The 17,205-nt window shown below is 39.1% G+C and overlaps 1 protein-coding gene across 11 annotated transcripts in view; it reads left to right on the forward strand.

Annotated features, from left to right (window-relative positions):
• Positions 1–17,205, forward strand: part of MGA (MAX dimerization protein MGA) — a 159,103-nt gene that overhangs the window by 62,288 nt on the left and 79,610 nt on the right. For 9 of the 11 annotated variants that reach the window (XM_034994280.1, XM_034994281.1, XM_034994286.1 and 6 more), the window contains exon 2: positions 3,104–4,234. In XM_034994280.1, coding sequence (XP_034850171.1) covers positions 3,171–4,234 — 1,064 coding nt within the window. In that variant the 5' untranslated portion in view covers positions 3,104–3,170. Of the gene's footprint in view, positions 1–3,103; positions 4,235–17,205 lie in introns of those variants that run through there. The other 2 variants (XM_034994285.1, XM_034994290.1) reach the window with 1 other exon arrangement.

A 17,205-nucleotide genomic window follows, 5' to 3' on the forward strand; every position in this document is an offset into this window, starting at 1 on the left:
AAATAAATAAAATCTTTAAAAAAAAAAAAAGGAATATTTTACGTAATTGCTTGCAAACATAGTTGGTGGTTTGTGAGAAAAACTTTGAACTTTATGAACTAAGTACAGGATTTTGTGTTCTTTGAGTTATATGCCATTGTAGAGGTATTAGTTTTTGTGAACTCTCTAAGCTTTACTGTTTATTTTTACAGTTACCTTAATTTTGATTTTATTTATTTATTTGAGAGAGAAAGAGAGCAAGCGAGGGAGAGAGCACAAGCAGAGGGGAGCGGCAGGCAGAGGGAGAGGGAGAAGCAGGCTCCCCACTAAGCAGGGAGCCCGGAATGGGGCTTGATCCCAGGACCAAGCCCCTGAGCGGAGGGTAGATGCTTAACACACTGAGCCACCCAAGCGCCCCTTAATTTTGATTTCTTAGTCTGTTTAAATTTTGCTTTATCAATCTCTGATAGGTGTTGCCTAAACTTGTTAGTTTTAGGAAACAATAAGCTTAATTACCTTAAGCCTGAAGCAGCTTTTGAAAAGAATCACCCTAAATTTTATCTCTTAAAAGTAAGCTCCAAATCGGAGAAGAGATTTTTTTTTTTTCATCTTTCCTGGGTATTATTGCTTTAGTGTAAGAAAGTAGATTTCTATTTTAATGTTTAGCCATAACAGGAAACAGTAGCTAACCTTTTTTGAAGTCTTGACTTTTAAAATATCTATTATCCTCAGGCTAATTGTGAATATTTTAAGTTTTGGAGCTTTTTTTGGTCATGTGGTCAGTTCTTTAAAAAGAGGTAAGGTTCAGATCATATGATTCTGCTGCTTGTCAGTAGCTCTGATGAAAGATAAAATTAGACTTTTTAATTAAAATGAGAACCAATAAAAGATGGATTTGATTAATCAAAATTACTGACCCACTTAAACAGGAGTAGTGATGTAGCATCTTCCTTTTTGTGTAAAAGCTAATTGGAGATAACTTTATATCTTATAGAATATTTAGGTAATTGAGCACATCAGTTGAATATAATCTGAGATTTCTTTATAACTTTTTTTTTTTTTTTAAGATTTTATTTATTATTTATTTGAGGCAGAGAGAATGAGAGACAGAGAGCATGAGAGGGAGGAGGGTCAGAGGGAGAAGCAGACTCCCTGCCGAGCAGGGAGCCCGATGCGGGACTCGATCCAGGGACTCCAGGATCATGACCTGAGCTGAAGGCAGTCGCTTAACCAACTGAGCCACCCAGGCGCCCCATCTTTATAACTTTTTATTGAGATATAAATCACGTAACATAAAATTTACCATTTTTAAGAGTACACTTCACTGGTTTTTAGTTCCTGAACATTTCTGTCACCCCCAAAAGAAACCTCATCCATACCCGTTAGCAGTCGTCCCAGTTATCCCTTTCTCCTCCTGGCAACCACTAATCTGCTTCCTGTCTCTACAGATTTACTTATTTTGGACATTACATATAAATGAAATCATACAATGTATGTGGGATTTTTCATTATAACTTTAAAAAATTAACCAATTTTAACCCTTTTTTGAATAGGTTGTATGTTCACAAGGTAAAAAATTTAGAACGTGTTTTCCCATTCTCCCAGTTTTCCCTCGATACAGCCAACACTACTAGTTCTTTTCCTATCTTTATAAATAGTCTAGGGGCGCCTGGGTAGCTCAGTTGGTTAAGCGGCTGCCTTCTGCTCAGGTCATGATCCCGGGGTCCTGGGATCGAGTCCTGCATCAGGCTCCCTGCTCAGCGGAGAGCCTGCTTCTCCCTCTCCCTCTGCCTGCCTCTCTGCCTACTTGTGCTCTCTATCTCTCTGTCAAATAAATAAATAAAATCTTTAAAAATATATTTATATATAAATAGTTTATATATGTTAGGCAAATACATATTTCTTTCTTTCTTTGGCTTTTTGTTTTTAACTTTATAAAGAAGTGTAACGTAATCTATCACTCTTTGGAACATTTTGCCTTTAATATATCTTGTAAAGTATGAGTCCATAAAATTTATACATTCTCTATTTTAGCTGTAGAATATTCCATTCTATGGATGTAGCACCATTTATTTAACCAGTCTTTCTTGATGGATTCTCCCACAGCCCCAAAGTCTTTTGCTGTTGTACAGGGAAATACAGGGAAGAATCTTGTATGCATCACTTATCATGGATGTGTGTCTGTGCGTGCATGTACATATTTAAGATAAGGTCTTAGAAGAACTGATGTTTCATAGGATATATGCATTTGTACTTTTGATATTTTCATGTTGCCCTCTGTCATAGAGATTCTGTTGTTTTATAGTCTCAGCATCTTGTTAGGTGAGAATGCTGGTTGACTTAAAACCTTTCCAACACCTCTACCAAGTTTCGATTTTTGCCAGTGTGGTAGGGCGAAAGACAGTGTCAAGATGGTTTTATTTTGCATTTTTCTTATTCTGACATTATGTACATTTTCATAGGTGTTTGCTTTTCCTATCTTTTATCCATTTTTTGATACAGTACAGTACTGCAAATGTTTTCTTTTTTAGGGTTTTCTTAGTTTTTCTTTACTGTAGGAGTACAGTATATCATACATATAGCATACAAAATATATTAATTAGCTGTTTATATTATGGTAAGTCTTCCATCAGCAGTAGACTATTAGTAATTAAGTTGTTGAGGAGTCAAAAGTTACATGTGGATTTTTACCGTGTGTGCAGGGAGGGGAGGTCGATGGTCCTAATAACCCCTGAGTTGTTCAGGGGTCAGCTGCAATTAGATTAAAATGAAATATTTATTTATTTACTTATTTATTTATGGGAAAGAATGCAGGGGGAGGAGCAGAGGGAGAGAGAGAATCCCAAGCAATCTGACTCGGAGCTCGATCTCATGACCCTGAGATCATGACCTGAGCTGAAATCAAGAGTCGGCTGCTTAACTGACTGAGCCACCCAGATTCCATTCTAAAATGAATTTTAAAATATATTAAATATTCTGGAGTGAATATCCTTACAGTGATGAGAGAAAGGTAGAAGCAAAGTCTTCAAAGAATTGAGAAATATATTTTGGGGATAACATAATCATTGTATTTATAACAAAACAAACATTCACTTGATTAAAAGGGTTTTGTTTTTTGTTGCAGGCTGGGAAGGCCACTGTGACTATGTGGTGACTACAGTTATCTTACGACGGAGTTTCCCACTGGAATCATGGAGGAGAAACAGCAGATTATATTGGCTAATCAAGATGGTGGAACAATGGCAGGAGCAGCACCTACCTTTTTTGTCATCCTCAAACAGCCAGGAAATGGCAAAACTGATCAAGGAATTTTGGTTACTAATCGGGATGCCTGTGCTTTGGCTAGTAGTGTGTCATCACCAGGAAAATCTAAAGGGAAGATTTGTCTTCCAGCTGATTGTACTGTGGGAGGAATCACTGTCACCCTGGATAACAATAGTATGTGGAATGAATTCTATCATCGAAGCACAGAGATGATTCTGACCAAGCAGGGAAGACGCATGTTTCCATATTGTCGTTACTGGATAACAGGTTTAGATTCAAATATGAAGTATATCCTTGTCATGGATATATCTCCTGTGGATAACCATCGTTATAAGTGGAATGGTCGCTGGTGGGAACCAAGTGGGAAGGCTGAGCCCCATGTTTTGGGGAGGGTTTTTATTCATCCAGAATCTCCTTCCACAGGTCATTATTGGATGCATCAACCAGTTTCTTTCTATAAACTCAAACTTACCAACAATACACTGGACCAAGAAGGGCACATCATCTTGCACTCTATGCATCGGTACCTGCCGAGGCTTCATTTGGTGCCTGCAGAAAAGGCTACTGAGGTGATACAGTTAAATGGCCCTGGTGTCCACACTTTTACCTTTCCACAGACTGAATTCTTTGCAGTAACAGCTTACCAGAACATTCAGATTACCCAGCTGAAAATAGATTATAATCCATTTGCTAAGGGCTTCCGGGATGATGGGCTGAATAGTAAGCCCCAAAGAGATGGAAAGCAAAAGAACAGCTCTGACCAGGAAGGGAATAGTGTTCCCAGTTCTCCTGGTCAGCGGGTCCGTCTTACAGAAGGTGAGGGGTCAGAGATACAGCTAACTGATTCAGATCCTTTATCGAGGGGTCATGAAACATCAGGCAAGTGTTTGGAGAAGCCTTCTCTCAGTATAAAACGGGACTTTCTTGGTTTCATGGATATTGATTCAGCCCTTGGTGAAGTTCCTCAATTGAAACAAGAGGTTTCTGAAAGGTAGGTAATAGCCTTTCTGTTCTTAGAGATAAAAGGAAATACTGGATTTAATATATTGGTTGTGTGGACTACTGACTTGAAATACTGATAAATGTAAGCCACTATCAACTATACCATAGTTCCTTTTACATTTTGTGAAGTAATGGTTTATTTTTTTGTAATAAATATGAGTTGGGTTTGGGATTTAGAATTAGAGGCAAAAATAGATGGTTTTTCAGAATGGGGACCTTTTGTTCATTTAGATTTAGAGTTTTAGAGTTTTTAGGTTTAGGATTTTGTTGATAAAGCATGACTGTTCCTTGGTAATATATAGAGAGAACTCTTGATTAATTGGGGAAGGGAAAAGAAAATACTTTCAAATCATAACTGGAACAAATGAGGCACAGAAGGATTCAAAGTGAACTTATTTGTATCTGTTTAAGAATTTAATGCCCTGTGGACAGCTAATATCCAGAAGTTGACTAAAAAATAAGCTGAAAATTCTTACATGTTAAAATAGCAGGATGTGCTGTTGTCTTATTTATTTGAACTCGCATTACTTATTTTTATTTTTTTTTTTAAAGATTTTATTTATTTATTTGAGACAGAGAGAATGAGAGACAGAGAGCATGAGAGGGAGGAGGGCCAGAGGGAGAGGCAGACTCCCCACCGAGCAGGGAGCCCGATGCGGGACTCGATTCCGGGACTCCAGGATCATGACCTGAGCCGAAGGCAGTTGCCCAACCAACTGAGCCACCCAGGCGCCCCTCGCATTACTTATTTTTTAATCAAAGACTTTTTTTAGAGAAGTTTTAGGTTCACAGCAAAATTGAGAGGAAGGTGGGGCACCTGGGTGGCTCAGTCATTAAGTGTCTGCCTTCGGCTCAGGTCATGATCCCAGAGTCCTGGGATCGAGCCCCCGCATCGGGCTCCCTGCTGGGCGGGAAGCCTGCTTCTCCCTCTCCCACTCCTGCTGCTTGTGTTCCCGCTCTCACTCTTTCTCTGTCAAATAAATAAATAAAATCTTAAAAAAAAAAAAAAAAAAAAGATTGAGAGGAAGGTGTAGAGATTTCCCACATAACCTCTGCTGCTACACATACGTTGCATCCCCCACTATTAACATGCTCCACAAGAGTAATATATTTGTTACAATTTATAAACCATTGATACATCATAATCATCTGAAGTCCACAGATTAGGTTAGGGTTCATTTTTAGTGTTTCATATTCTATGAGTTTGGACAAATGTGTAATGATCTATATGTACCATTATAGAATCATACAGTATTTTCATTGCCTAAAAATCCTCTTCTCTGTTAATCCTTCCCCTCCCTCCCCAACCTCTGGCAACTTCTGATCTTTTTATTGTCTCTATAGCTTTGCCTGGTCCAGAATGTCATATAGTTGGAATCATACTGTATGTAACCTTTTCTCATTGACTTCTTTCACTTAGTAATTTGTATTCAAGTTTCCTTCATGTCTTCTCATGGCTTGGTAGCACATTTGTTTTTAGTGCTAAATAATACTCCATTGTCTGGGTGTACCAGACATCCATTTTTTATCTATTCACCTACTAAAGGGCATCTTGGTTGTTTCCAAGTTTTGGCAATTATGAATAAAGCTCCCATAAACATTCATGTTTAAGTTTTCAGATGGTTTTAGTAGATACCAAGGAGCGTGTTGCTAAATCGTATGGTAGGAGTATGTTTAGATTGGTAAAAAATATCCAAACTGTCTTTTAAAGTAGTTGAGCTGTTTTGCATTCCAAGCAGTAGTGACTGAGGATTCCTGTTGCTCTACCTCCTTGTCACCATTTGATGTCAGTTTTATGGATTTTGGCAATTCTAATAGGTGTATAGTAGTATCTAATTATCTTAATTTGTAATTCCCCGATGACGTGCAATGTGGAGCATCTTTTTATACACTTAATTGCCATCTGTATTTTTTCTTTGGTGAGGTGTCTGTTAAGGTCTTTGGTCCATTTTTTTTGTTGTTGTTGTTAAAGATTTTATTTATTTACTTAGCACATGAGTGGGGGGAAGGACAGAAGGAGAGGGAGAAAGAGAATCTCAAGCAGGCTCTCTCTGCTCTAAGTGCGGAGCCCGGAGCGGGCCTTGATCGCACTACCTTGAGATCATGACCTGAGCTGAAATCAAGAGTTGGCCGCTTAACTGACTGAGTCACTCAGGCGCCCCTTGTGGTCCATTTTTAAATTAGATTTTTTTTAAGTTTTAAGAGTTTTTTTTTTAAATATTTTGGAAGAGCAGCCCTCTATCAGATGAGGCTTTTGCAGATGTTTTCTCCCAGTCTTTGGCTTCTCTTTTCATTCTCTTGATACTGTCTTTCACAGAGCAGTTTATTTATTTATTTATTTATTTTTTAAAAGATTTTATTTATTTATTTGAGAGACAGAGAGTGAGAGACAGAGAGCATGAGAGGGAGGAGGGTCAGAGGGAGAAGCAGACTCCCCGCCGAGCAGGGAGCCCGATGCGGGACTCGATCCCGGGACTCCAGGATCATGACCTGAGTTGAAGGCAGTCGCTTAACCAACTGAGCCACCCAGGCGCCCTATTTATTTATTTTTAAAAAGATTTTATGTATTTATTTATTTGGGAAAGAGAGAGAGAGAGAGAGCACAAGAGGGGGGAGCGGGAGAGGGAGAAGCAGACTCCCCGCTGAGCAGGGAGCCCGATGCGGGACTTGATCCAGGGACTCCAGGATCATGACCTGAGCCGAAGGCAGTCGCTTAACCAACTGAGCCACCCAGGCACCCCAGAGCAGTTTATTTTTATGAAGTTTAGGCTATCGATTATTTCTTTCATGAATCTTGCCTTTGGTGGTGTATTTATTTTTTTTTATTTTTATTTTATTATTATTATTTTTATTTGACAGTGAGAGACGTAGTGAGAGAGGGAACACAAGCAGGGGGAGTAGGAGAGGGAGAAGCAGGCTTCCCCGCAGAGCAGGGAGCCCGATGTGGGGCTGGATCCCAGAACCCTGGGATCATGACCTGAGCCGAAGGCAGACGCTTAACGACTGAGCCACCCAGGCGCACCTTTGGTGGTGTATTTAAAAAGTCATTACCATACCTAAGGTCATGTAGGCTTCCTCCTGTGATCTCTTTTAGGATTCTTACAGTTAAGTGTTTTACATTTCAGTTTATTCATTTTGATCCATTTATTTTTTGTGAAGGATGGAAGGTGTGTGTCTAGATTCAGGTTTTTACATGTGGATGTCGTGCCATTCCAGTACCATTTGTTGAGAACATGATCTTTGCTCTATTGTATTGTCTTTTGCTCTTTTATCAAAGATCAGGTGATTATATTTATGGGGGGGCTATTTCTGGCCTCTCTAGTCTGTTCCATTGACTTGTCTATTCTTTCACCAATACCTCACTGTGTTGGTTACTTTAACTTTATAGTAAGCTGAAGTTGGGAAGTGTCAGCCCCCCAACTTTGTACTTCTCCCTCCTTCAATACTGTGTTGGGTGCTGGCTATTTTGGGTCTTTTCCTTCTTCATATGACCTCAGAATCAGTTTATCAGTATCCACAAATAACTTGCTGGGATTTTGATTGTGGTTGTATTTAATCTATAGATCAAGTCGGGAAGAACTGCTGACTTGACTGTATTGAGTGTGTCTATTTATGAACATGGAATCTCTTTCCATTTATTTAGCTTTTTTATTTTTTATGTTTTTGGTTTTATTCCAATTCAAGTTAGTTAACATACTCTTTGGGGTAGAATTTAGTGATTCATCAGTTGCATATAACACCTAGTGCTCGTTACATCAAGTGCCCTCCTTAATACCCATCACCCATTACCCCACCCCCTACCCACATCTCGTCCAGCAGCCCTCAGTTTGTTTTCTGTCGTTACGAGTTTCTTATGGTTTGCCTCCCTCTGTTTTTATCTTATTTTATTTTTCCTTCTCTTCCCCTATGTTCATCAGTTCTGTTTCTTAAATTCCACCTATGAGTGAAATCATATGGTATTTGTCTTTCTCTGACTTATTTCATTTAGCTTAATTCGCTCTTAGTTCCATCCACTACGTTGTAAATGGCAATATTTCATTCTTTTTTATGGCTGAGTAATATTCCTGTGTGTGTGTGTGTGTGTGTGTGTATCACATTTTTATCTGTTTAGCTCTTTAATTTCTTTTATCTGAGTTTTATCATTTGCCTCATGTAGATCTTATACTATTTTTTTTTTTTGTGGCTTTTTCTTTTTTTGAGCTCTGTGCCCAATGTGGGGCTTGAATACATGTCCTCAAGTTCAAGAGTCGTATGCTCTACTGACTAAGCCAGCCAGGTGCCCGATCCTATACATATTTTGTTAAATTTATACTTAGGCATTTCATTTTTTTGGGTGATAATGTACATAGTATTGTGTTTTTACCTTCCAGTTCTTTTTAACTTGAAATCCACGTGTTCATTGATGGTATATAGGAAAGTGATTGACTTTTGTATATTAAGCTTATTTTCTGTAGCCTTGCTATAATAGCTTATTAGTTCCAGAACCTTTTTTGTCAACCTTTTGGGTTTTCTACCTAGATGATCATGTCATTTGTGAACAAAAACAGTTTTCTTTCTTTTCCCCCAACCAATCTGTATTCCTTTTATTTCCTTTTCTTGTTTTATTGTATTAACTAGGATTTCCAGTATGGTGATGAACAGGAGTGTGAGAGGAGCCTTGTTTCTGATCTTATTGGGAAAGCTTCTACTTTCTTACCATTAAGTATGATGTTAGCTTTAAGTGTTTTATAGTTATTCTCAGTCGAGTTGAGGAAATTCCCTTCTATTAGTTTAACTGAGTTTTTATTGTAAGTGGGTGGTGGATTTTGTCAGATGTTTTTTCTAACTCTTATTTATATGGTCATGTAATATTTTTCCTTTTAAGTCTGCTAATATGATGGATTACATTAATTGATTTTCGAATGTTGAAGCAGCCTTGCATACTGGGATAAATCCCATTTGGTCAAGGTGTATAATTCTTTTTATACATTGTTGGATTCAATTTGCTATTAAACAATTGTTGTCATTTTCTTGCAATGTCTTTGTCTGGTTTTGGTATTAGGGTAATTCTGGCTTTGTAGAATGAGTTAAGAAGTACTCTCTCTACTTAAATTTTTGAAAGGTTGTAGAGAATTGATATAATTGCTTCCTTAAATGTTTGGGAAAATTCACTAGTTGAACCCACCTAGGACTTGTGCTTTCTGTTTTGGAAGGTTATTAGTTATTGATTAAATTTTTTTAGTAGATACAGCCCTATTGTGATTGCCTGTTTCTTGTGTGAGTTTTGGCAGTTTGTTTTCTTCAGGGAATTGTCCATTTCATCTGGTTTGTCAAATTTATGGACAAAGAATTGTTGATAGTATTCCTTTATTATTTTCTTTCTTTTTTTTTTTTTTTAAAGATTATATGTTTTTGAGATAGAGGAGAGAGAGAGAGAGAGAGAGCATGAGCCGGGGGGAGGGGCAGAGGGAGAGGGAGAAGCAGGCTCTCTGCTGAGCAGGGAGCCCAATGTGGGGCTTGATCCCAGGGCCCCAGGATTGTGACCTGAGCCAAAGGCAGATGCTCAACCAACTGAGCCACCCAAGCGTCCCTCCTTTATTATTTTCTTGATGTCCATGGGATCTATAGTGATATCCCTTCTGATAACATTATCACATTATATACTTTTTTTTTTTTAAAGATTCTATTTGAGAGAAAGCGTGTGTGTACGCATGCCTGCATGTGCTAGCAGAAGGAGTAGAGAGGGAGGGATTGGGATAAGCAGACTGCGCTGAGCGCGGAGCCTGATATGGGGCTTGATCACAGGACCCTGATTATCATGACCTGAGCCCAAACCAAGAGTTGGATGCTTCATCGACTGAGCCACCCAGGGACCCCTATATATTTGATTTAATTTGTGTCCTCTTTTTTTTTTTATAAGCCTGGCTAGAGGCTTATTAATTTTTTTTTAAAGATACTATTTTTAAGTAATCTCTGCACCCAAGATGATACTTGAACCCACAACCCTGAGATTCAGAAGTCACATGCTTTACCTACTGAGCCAGCCAGCTGCCCCTAGAGGCTTCTTGATTTTATTGATCTTTTCAAAGTAGCAGCTTTTGGATATTTCTGTTCACTTAGGGCAGTTAGGCTCTGATAAAACCCTAGCAGGTTAGGCTCTTGTTAACTGCTTTCTCTAGAGGTTAGGCCTCATTGTTAAACAGAGTGCTTCCCCCTGCCCTGCTGGTTTTTGTTTTTGTTTTTGTTTCCCATGAGGAGATATCTCCTGTGAGAACCTGGTCTAGCTCCTGGGGATAAAACTCATAAAAAGTGAGGGAGCTCTTCTTTCCACTGGAGTTTTTAACTTTCAGACTTACTAAAACTGAGCCTCTAGCAATTTGTCATTTACAATTCAGGTTTTTTTACCCTGGCTGGCATTGGTTCCTGAGATTTTTTTTTTTTTAAAGATTTTATTTATTTATTTGAGATAGAAAGAATGAGAGAGCGCGAGCATGAGAAGGAGGAGGATCTCAGAGGGAGGAGCAGACTCCCCGCTGAGCAGGGAGCCCGACGCGGGACTCGATCCTGGGACTACAGGATCATGACCTGAGCTGAAGGCAGTCGTTTAACCAACTGAGCCACTCAGGCGCCCCCCTGAGATGGTTTTTACTTGTTAGTCTATGCTGCACTAAAGCCAGGACCCCCTTGTATTCCACCTATCTCAGTAGTTTGCACTGTGTCTTCACCTATCTTACAGATCCAAGAAGAGTTGATTTTTCAGTCTGTTTAGCATTTTACTTGCTTAGGACATAGTGGCAACTTCCAAGCTTCTTACATGTGGAACTAGAAATCAGAAACTTGCCTTATTTGGAATGTTAGAACACAAGTGCGGCAGAACTAAATCCCAGCCCAGTACTTTTCCTTTTCTTTCTCACTTAATTTGTATCCCGTTAACTATTGCTATTCTTTGAGTTTGGAATCCCCATGCGCATGAGTTCCCCTTGACTTGTTTATTATGGACAAGTTAGTGCTTCGCTTTTTCTAAAGGATGTTTTTGGAGTGAGTGCTCTTTTCAATTTTTGCTTATCACTGTAGTATTTTTTTTTTTTAATTTTATTTTTTGACAGAGAGAGACAGCAAGAGAGGGAACACAAGGGGAGTGGGAGACAGAGAAGCAGGCTTCCCGCCGAGCAGAGAGTCCGATGCAGGGCTCAATCCCAGGACCCTGGGATCATGACCTGAGCCAAAGGCAGATGCTTAACGACTGAACCACCCAGGCGCCCCAAAAAAGCACTCTCTCTAAAATCTATGAGTTATTGTCAGACTGGATAAAAAACTACATCCACCTATATGCTGTTTTCTAGAGAAACACTGTAGATTGAGAGAGAGAAATCGGTCGAAAGAAAAAATAATGGGAAAAGATACTGCATCCGAACAGTAACCATAAGAGAATTGGCTATACTAGTATCAGACAGTGTAGACTGTAGTATTTTTTTAATAGTTGTAACTAGCGAATGTCATCTATAACTGATTTTCCAACCATAGTCTAATCATCTTTATTACCCAACACAATTAAAAAAAATTTGAACAGTTCACTATCAGTATTTTTAAGCTCATTATCCAGGAGTTTAATCTATCCTTAGATAATGGAGAATTTATTTTTATTACTTTTGTTATTTTTTTATTATTATTTTTAAAAGATTTTATTTATTTATTTGACAGAGAAAGGCACAGCGAGAGAGGGAACACAAACAGGGGGAGTGGGAGAGGGAGAAGTAGGCTCCCTGAGGAGCAGGGAGCCCAACGCGGGGCTCGATCCCAGGACCCTGGGATCATGACCTGAGCCGAAGGCAGACGCTTTAACGACTGAGCCACCCAGGTGCCCCAGATTACATTTATTTATTTATTTTAGACTGCGAGAGTGCGTGGGTGCTTGTGAGCCTGAGTTGGGGGGATGGGCAGAGGGGGAAGGAGAGAATCCTCAAGCAGACTGCCTGCTAAGGGGGGGGTCCCTTGCATGGGGCTCTCGATCCCAGGACCCTGAGATCATGACCTGAGCCAAAATCAGGGGTGTCGTGTTGGACATTTAGCTGACTTAGCCACCCAGGTAACCCGGAGAATTTATTTTTAAAATTACCTTGGAGGCCAGGGTGAGAAGGAGTTTGTTAGCTGAAAGGGTCAGGTGTATTTCTTTGTTATAGAGAGCAGTTTTTTGGTGTTAATGTGGTTGAGTTTTTGATCTTAATGGATCGAGGAAATGGTTCAGATTTACAAATGCATAATCTGTTTCAGAAAAAAAAAAAGGAACAACTTGAAGTGCATGCTCCAAGAAATAGCATTATTTTCAGTTGTGAAAATGGTATTTAGCTATATGTAAACTTTGTCTCCAAATGCTTGTTTTAGGAGCTCAGATTATTTTTAGGCAGGTGTTGGCTATATCTGGCCTACAGCCTATTTTGTACGTACATAAGAATATTTAAAAGGGACTATATGAGGCCTGCATAGCCTTAAAATATTTACTGTCTTCCTCTCTACAGAAAAAGTTTGCAAATCTCCTATTTGTTGATTTAAAAGTTTTTTAAAAATCATACATACATATTTTAATTCCTTGACTCTTTTCTGCTCAGTCCACTGAATATGATTACATTGCTGGGGCATAGAATTGCTGTATTTTAGTTTTAGTAGATAGATAGTGCCAGAATTTTTCAAAATGATTATACCAGTTTACACTTCTACCAACAATGTACAGGAGTTCCTCTTACTTCCACATCTTTGTCAACACATAGTCTTTTTTGTTTTTATCTGTTTTGGTTTCACAAATTTTTGAGGCAGCTAATTCCATTAATGGATCACTGCTTATTTTGTGTAAGTTGAAATTTGTCTTTTTATCTTTGTGCTCCCTCTTTTGTAAGTTTGCCCCCACTTTTACTTTTTCTTCTTAAGGTAATTGTAGTTGTAGAGGGCAGAATCAGTCCATACCCTCTTTGACGTGACTGTCCATTAAACATTTGGACAAAAAATTTTTATATCCCGCCAAGAGTTCTCTTCTTTATTTAGGCATTAACAAAACGTGACTGGCCATCTTCTGTTTTCAGAACTTTTCTAGGCCCCAACCAAAATAACTCTTGCCTTAATGATATTACCTTCTACATAATTCCAACCTAAACACTTACAGATCCTTCAACTTTTCCAAGTATGGCATAGTTTTTATTTGTTTTTACATTTGATTGGCTAATTGAACACTGACATGGGTGTACCTGGAATCACTGGCACATATATTTTTTTCCCAAGAAATGGGAAAAGGTAGGACCCTGGGATCATGAGCCAAAGGCATTCATTACCTTTTTTCCCCCACATCAGAATGCAAGTAAGGGAGAATGACATTATTATAGAGAAGAACCACTCTGAGTTAATAGGAAAGAAAAGATGAAGTCACAAATACCAAAATTAGAAATAGATGAAATGGTTTTTTTAAATAAAGATTTTTTATTTATTTATTTGGGAGAGAGAATGAGTTAGAGAGAGCATGAGAGGGGGGAGGGTCAGAGGGAAAAGCAGACTCCCCGCTGAGCAGGGAGCCCGATGCGGGACTCGATCCAGGGACTCCAGGATCATGACCTGAGCCGAAGGCAGTCGCCTAACCAACTGAGCCACCCAGGCGCCCTATGAAATGGTTTTGTGAAATAGTGTTCTGTAGTCTAGAATCCCTTTTTATTTATTTTATTTATTTGTAAGATTTTTATTTATTTATTTGACAGGGGGAATGGGAGAGGGAGAAGCAGGCTCCCTGCTGAGCAGGGAGCCCGTTGTGGGGCTTGATCCCAGGACCCTGAGATCATGACCTGAGCCGAAGGCAGATGCTTAACCAACTGAGCCACCCTAGAATCCTTTTTTAATCACAACAGTGAACATCCTATGTTAAGCGTTTTCAAAGGGCCGTTTGGTATCCATAAAATGAATTTAATCAGGCCTCTTGATGGACCTTGAGATTGTTCCAGTTTGGCTATAACAAATGTAGCAGTAAAATTTCTCATGCACATGTTCTTGGACACTTTTCCAAATACAAGGATTTCATAGGAATGGAACTGCCTGGATCAAAGGGTACACAGGTTTTAAAATTTGATTAATTGCCAAATTCGGTAACAAAAATTTAAAACCACTTACATCTCCACCCTTAGTATATGAGCGTAATGATTTGTACTATCTCTTTTGCTAACATGGTGGTCCAGAACATCATTTCCACTGCATACCATCTAACTGGTTTCCCAGTTGCTTCTCTTTTTACCCCCTGCAATCCATGCTCTACTTAGCTGACTGAATGTTCTTTGAAAAATGTGAATTAGATTATGTCATTCTTCTCTTAAAACCCTTCAGTGGCTTACTTTTTTTTTGAAGATTTTATTTATTTGACAGAGACACAGCGAGAGAGGGAACACAAGCAGGGGGAGTGAGAGAGGGAGAAGCAGGCTTCCCGCAGAGCAGGGAGCACGATGTGGGGCTCGATCCCAGGACCCAAGGATCATGACCTGAGCCTAAGGCAGACGCTTAACGGCTCAGGCGCCCCCAGTGGCTTACTATTATACTTTAAAGGCTCCTTGCCTTATCTCTTTGGACTTAATCTTGTACCATACTTTTCTGAGTGTGCTACATTTCAGCCACCTCAGTTCACCCCCTTTCTCTTCAAATTCCCTTTGCTTTTTTTTTTTTTTTTTTTAAAGATTTTATTTATTTATTTGACAGAGCACAAGCAGGGGGGAGCAGGAGAGGGAGAAGCAGGCTCCCTGCTAAGCAGGGCTTATCCTGGGGACTCTATCCTGGGACCCTGGGATCATGATCTGAGCCGAAGGCAGACACTTAACCCACTGAGCAACCCAGGTGTCCATTCCCTCTGCGTCTGCCTTAAGTGTTTCTGCATATTATTATACTGTTGGTACTCCCTCATCGTTCAGGTCTAGTCTCATACTTATTTTTTTTTAGATCTATTATCTTATTTTTAGTGAATTTCTCTGTTTTGGTCTTTTAGGGTTTTTTATAGCATTCATCACCTATCACCTTATTGGGTTGGCTAGTATATACTCTGCTTTTCTTACTAGCTTATAAGCTTTGTGACAGTAAGGATTTGTTTTACCTGGTACCGATTCCTCAATCCTAGAGTGATATTCCATAGGTAGTAAATATTTGAATTTGTGTACTTTAACCAAAACCTGAATAGTGTCAATGAAATGAAACTTCTGGAATATTAAAAATACCATTTGTGAACACTCAGATTTGATTTTTCATTACTTTGAGTAATTAGCAGTACATCTTTAACTTGTCATTTAATTTGGTATGTTTCTGTCTAAGATTATGATATATTTCAGCATAGTTTTAGGGGACAGTATTTTATCCTTTGGGAATTAGAGTTTCTTATTAATGAGAGCTGGTGCTTTTACGTTATTCTCTTTCCAGGATCTTTAGTTTCTTTCTACTTCTGCTATTTCTTTTTTTCTTTGCTTTGCTTTTCTTCTTCTTCTTCTTTTTTTTTTTAAAGACATGACAAAGTTTTTTCTTAGTTGTCTTTTTCCATTATCATTTACTCCCCCTTCCCTTCTCTTATTTACGGTCAGTGTTTTTTTTTTTTTTAAGATTTTATTTATTTATTTGACAGAGACAGACACAGCGAGAGAGGGAACACAAGCAGGGGGAGTGGGAGAGGGAGAAGCAGGCTTCCCACTGAGCAGGGAGCCCGATGCGGGGCTCAATCCCAGGACCCTGGGATCATGACCCAAGCCGAAGGCAGACGCTTAACGACTCAGCCACCCAGGCACCCCCTGCTAGTGTTGTTGAATGAATAATCTTCACCCATTGCTTGAGTTTTCTCACTTCTTTCTTAATATCCCCTGCAGTCTTTCCTGGTCACATTACTGTACTTGTTCTCTTGAAGGTCATGTGTGATCCCCTTAACAGATTGATCAGCTTGTTTATGTCCTATTACCACTATTCTGACATTATTTGGCAAATAAAGTCCTTCATTTTTTTTTTTTTTTAAGATTTTATTTATTTATTTGAGAGAGAGAGAAGGAGAGACAGTGAGAGAGTACAAGCGGGGAGGAGAGGGAGAAGCGGGCTCCCTGCAGAGTAAGGAGCCTGATGTAGGGCTCGATCCCAGGATGCTGGGATCATGACCTGAGCCAAAGGCAGACGCTTAACTGACTGAGCCACCCAGGCACCCCATGACTAGAAATTACTTACATTTAAGCTAAATCTATGCATGAAGCCAAGGTATCTGCTGAGGGCAGGTACCATGCACTGCGAATCCGTTATTTTTTCTCTCTTTAGACTCTCCTGCATAGTGCCACCAAATTTAACTTTTTAACACTTTTTTTCTTTACCTTTTCTTTGTTTCAACATTCATTTTCTCTTTATTTTTGTGTGACTTACTAAATTGGAATGTGATACATATCATACATACAGTACAGCTAGATGAATTTACACAACTTGAACATAATCATATAACCAGCATTAATATCACAAAAAATATATATCAGTACACCAGGAGCCCCTCTAAAGGCTTCTTTCAGTTGTTGTCCTTCCTTCCTCCCCAGTAGGATGAACATTATCTTCTAATGTTAGATATTTTTGCCTCCTTTAATGTAAAAGGAATAATACAGTATTTATTCTTCTTTGTCTACCATTTTTAGCTTTACATTGTTTGTGAGATTCACCTATGTTGTTACATGTTGTTGTAGATTTATTCTCATTGATCTACAGTATTCACCTTTTAGATAATACCACAGTTTAGTTTTTTTTTTTTTTTTTTTACACATGGACACCAAGTCAACCACAATTTAGTTATTTTAATGGTAATGGGCATTTGGATAGTTTCCATTATAATTATTTCAGTGGGCGCCTGGGTGGCTCAGTTGGTTAAGCGACTGCCTCAGGTCATGATCCTGGAGTCCCTGGATCGCGTCCCGCATCGGGCTCCCTGCTCGGTGGGGAGCCTGCTTCTCCCTCTGACCC

Source organism: Mirounga leonina, unplaced genomic scaffold, assembly GCF_011800145.1.
Source record: "Mirounga leonina isolate KUSES-001 unplaced genomic scaffold, KU_Mleo_1.0 Mir_91, whole genome shotgun sequence".
Taxonomy (NCBI): Eukaryota; Metazoa; Chordata; class Mammalia; order Carnivora; family Phocidae; genus Mirounga; species Mirounga leonina.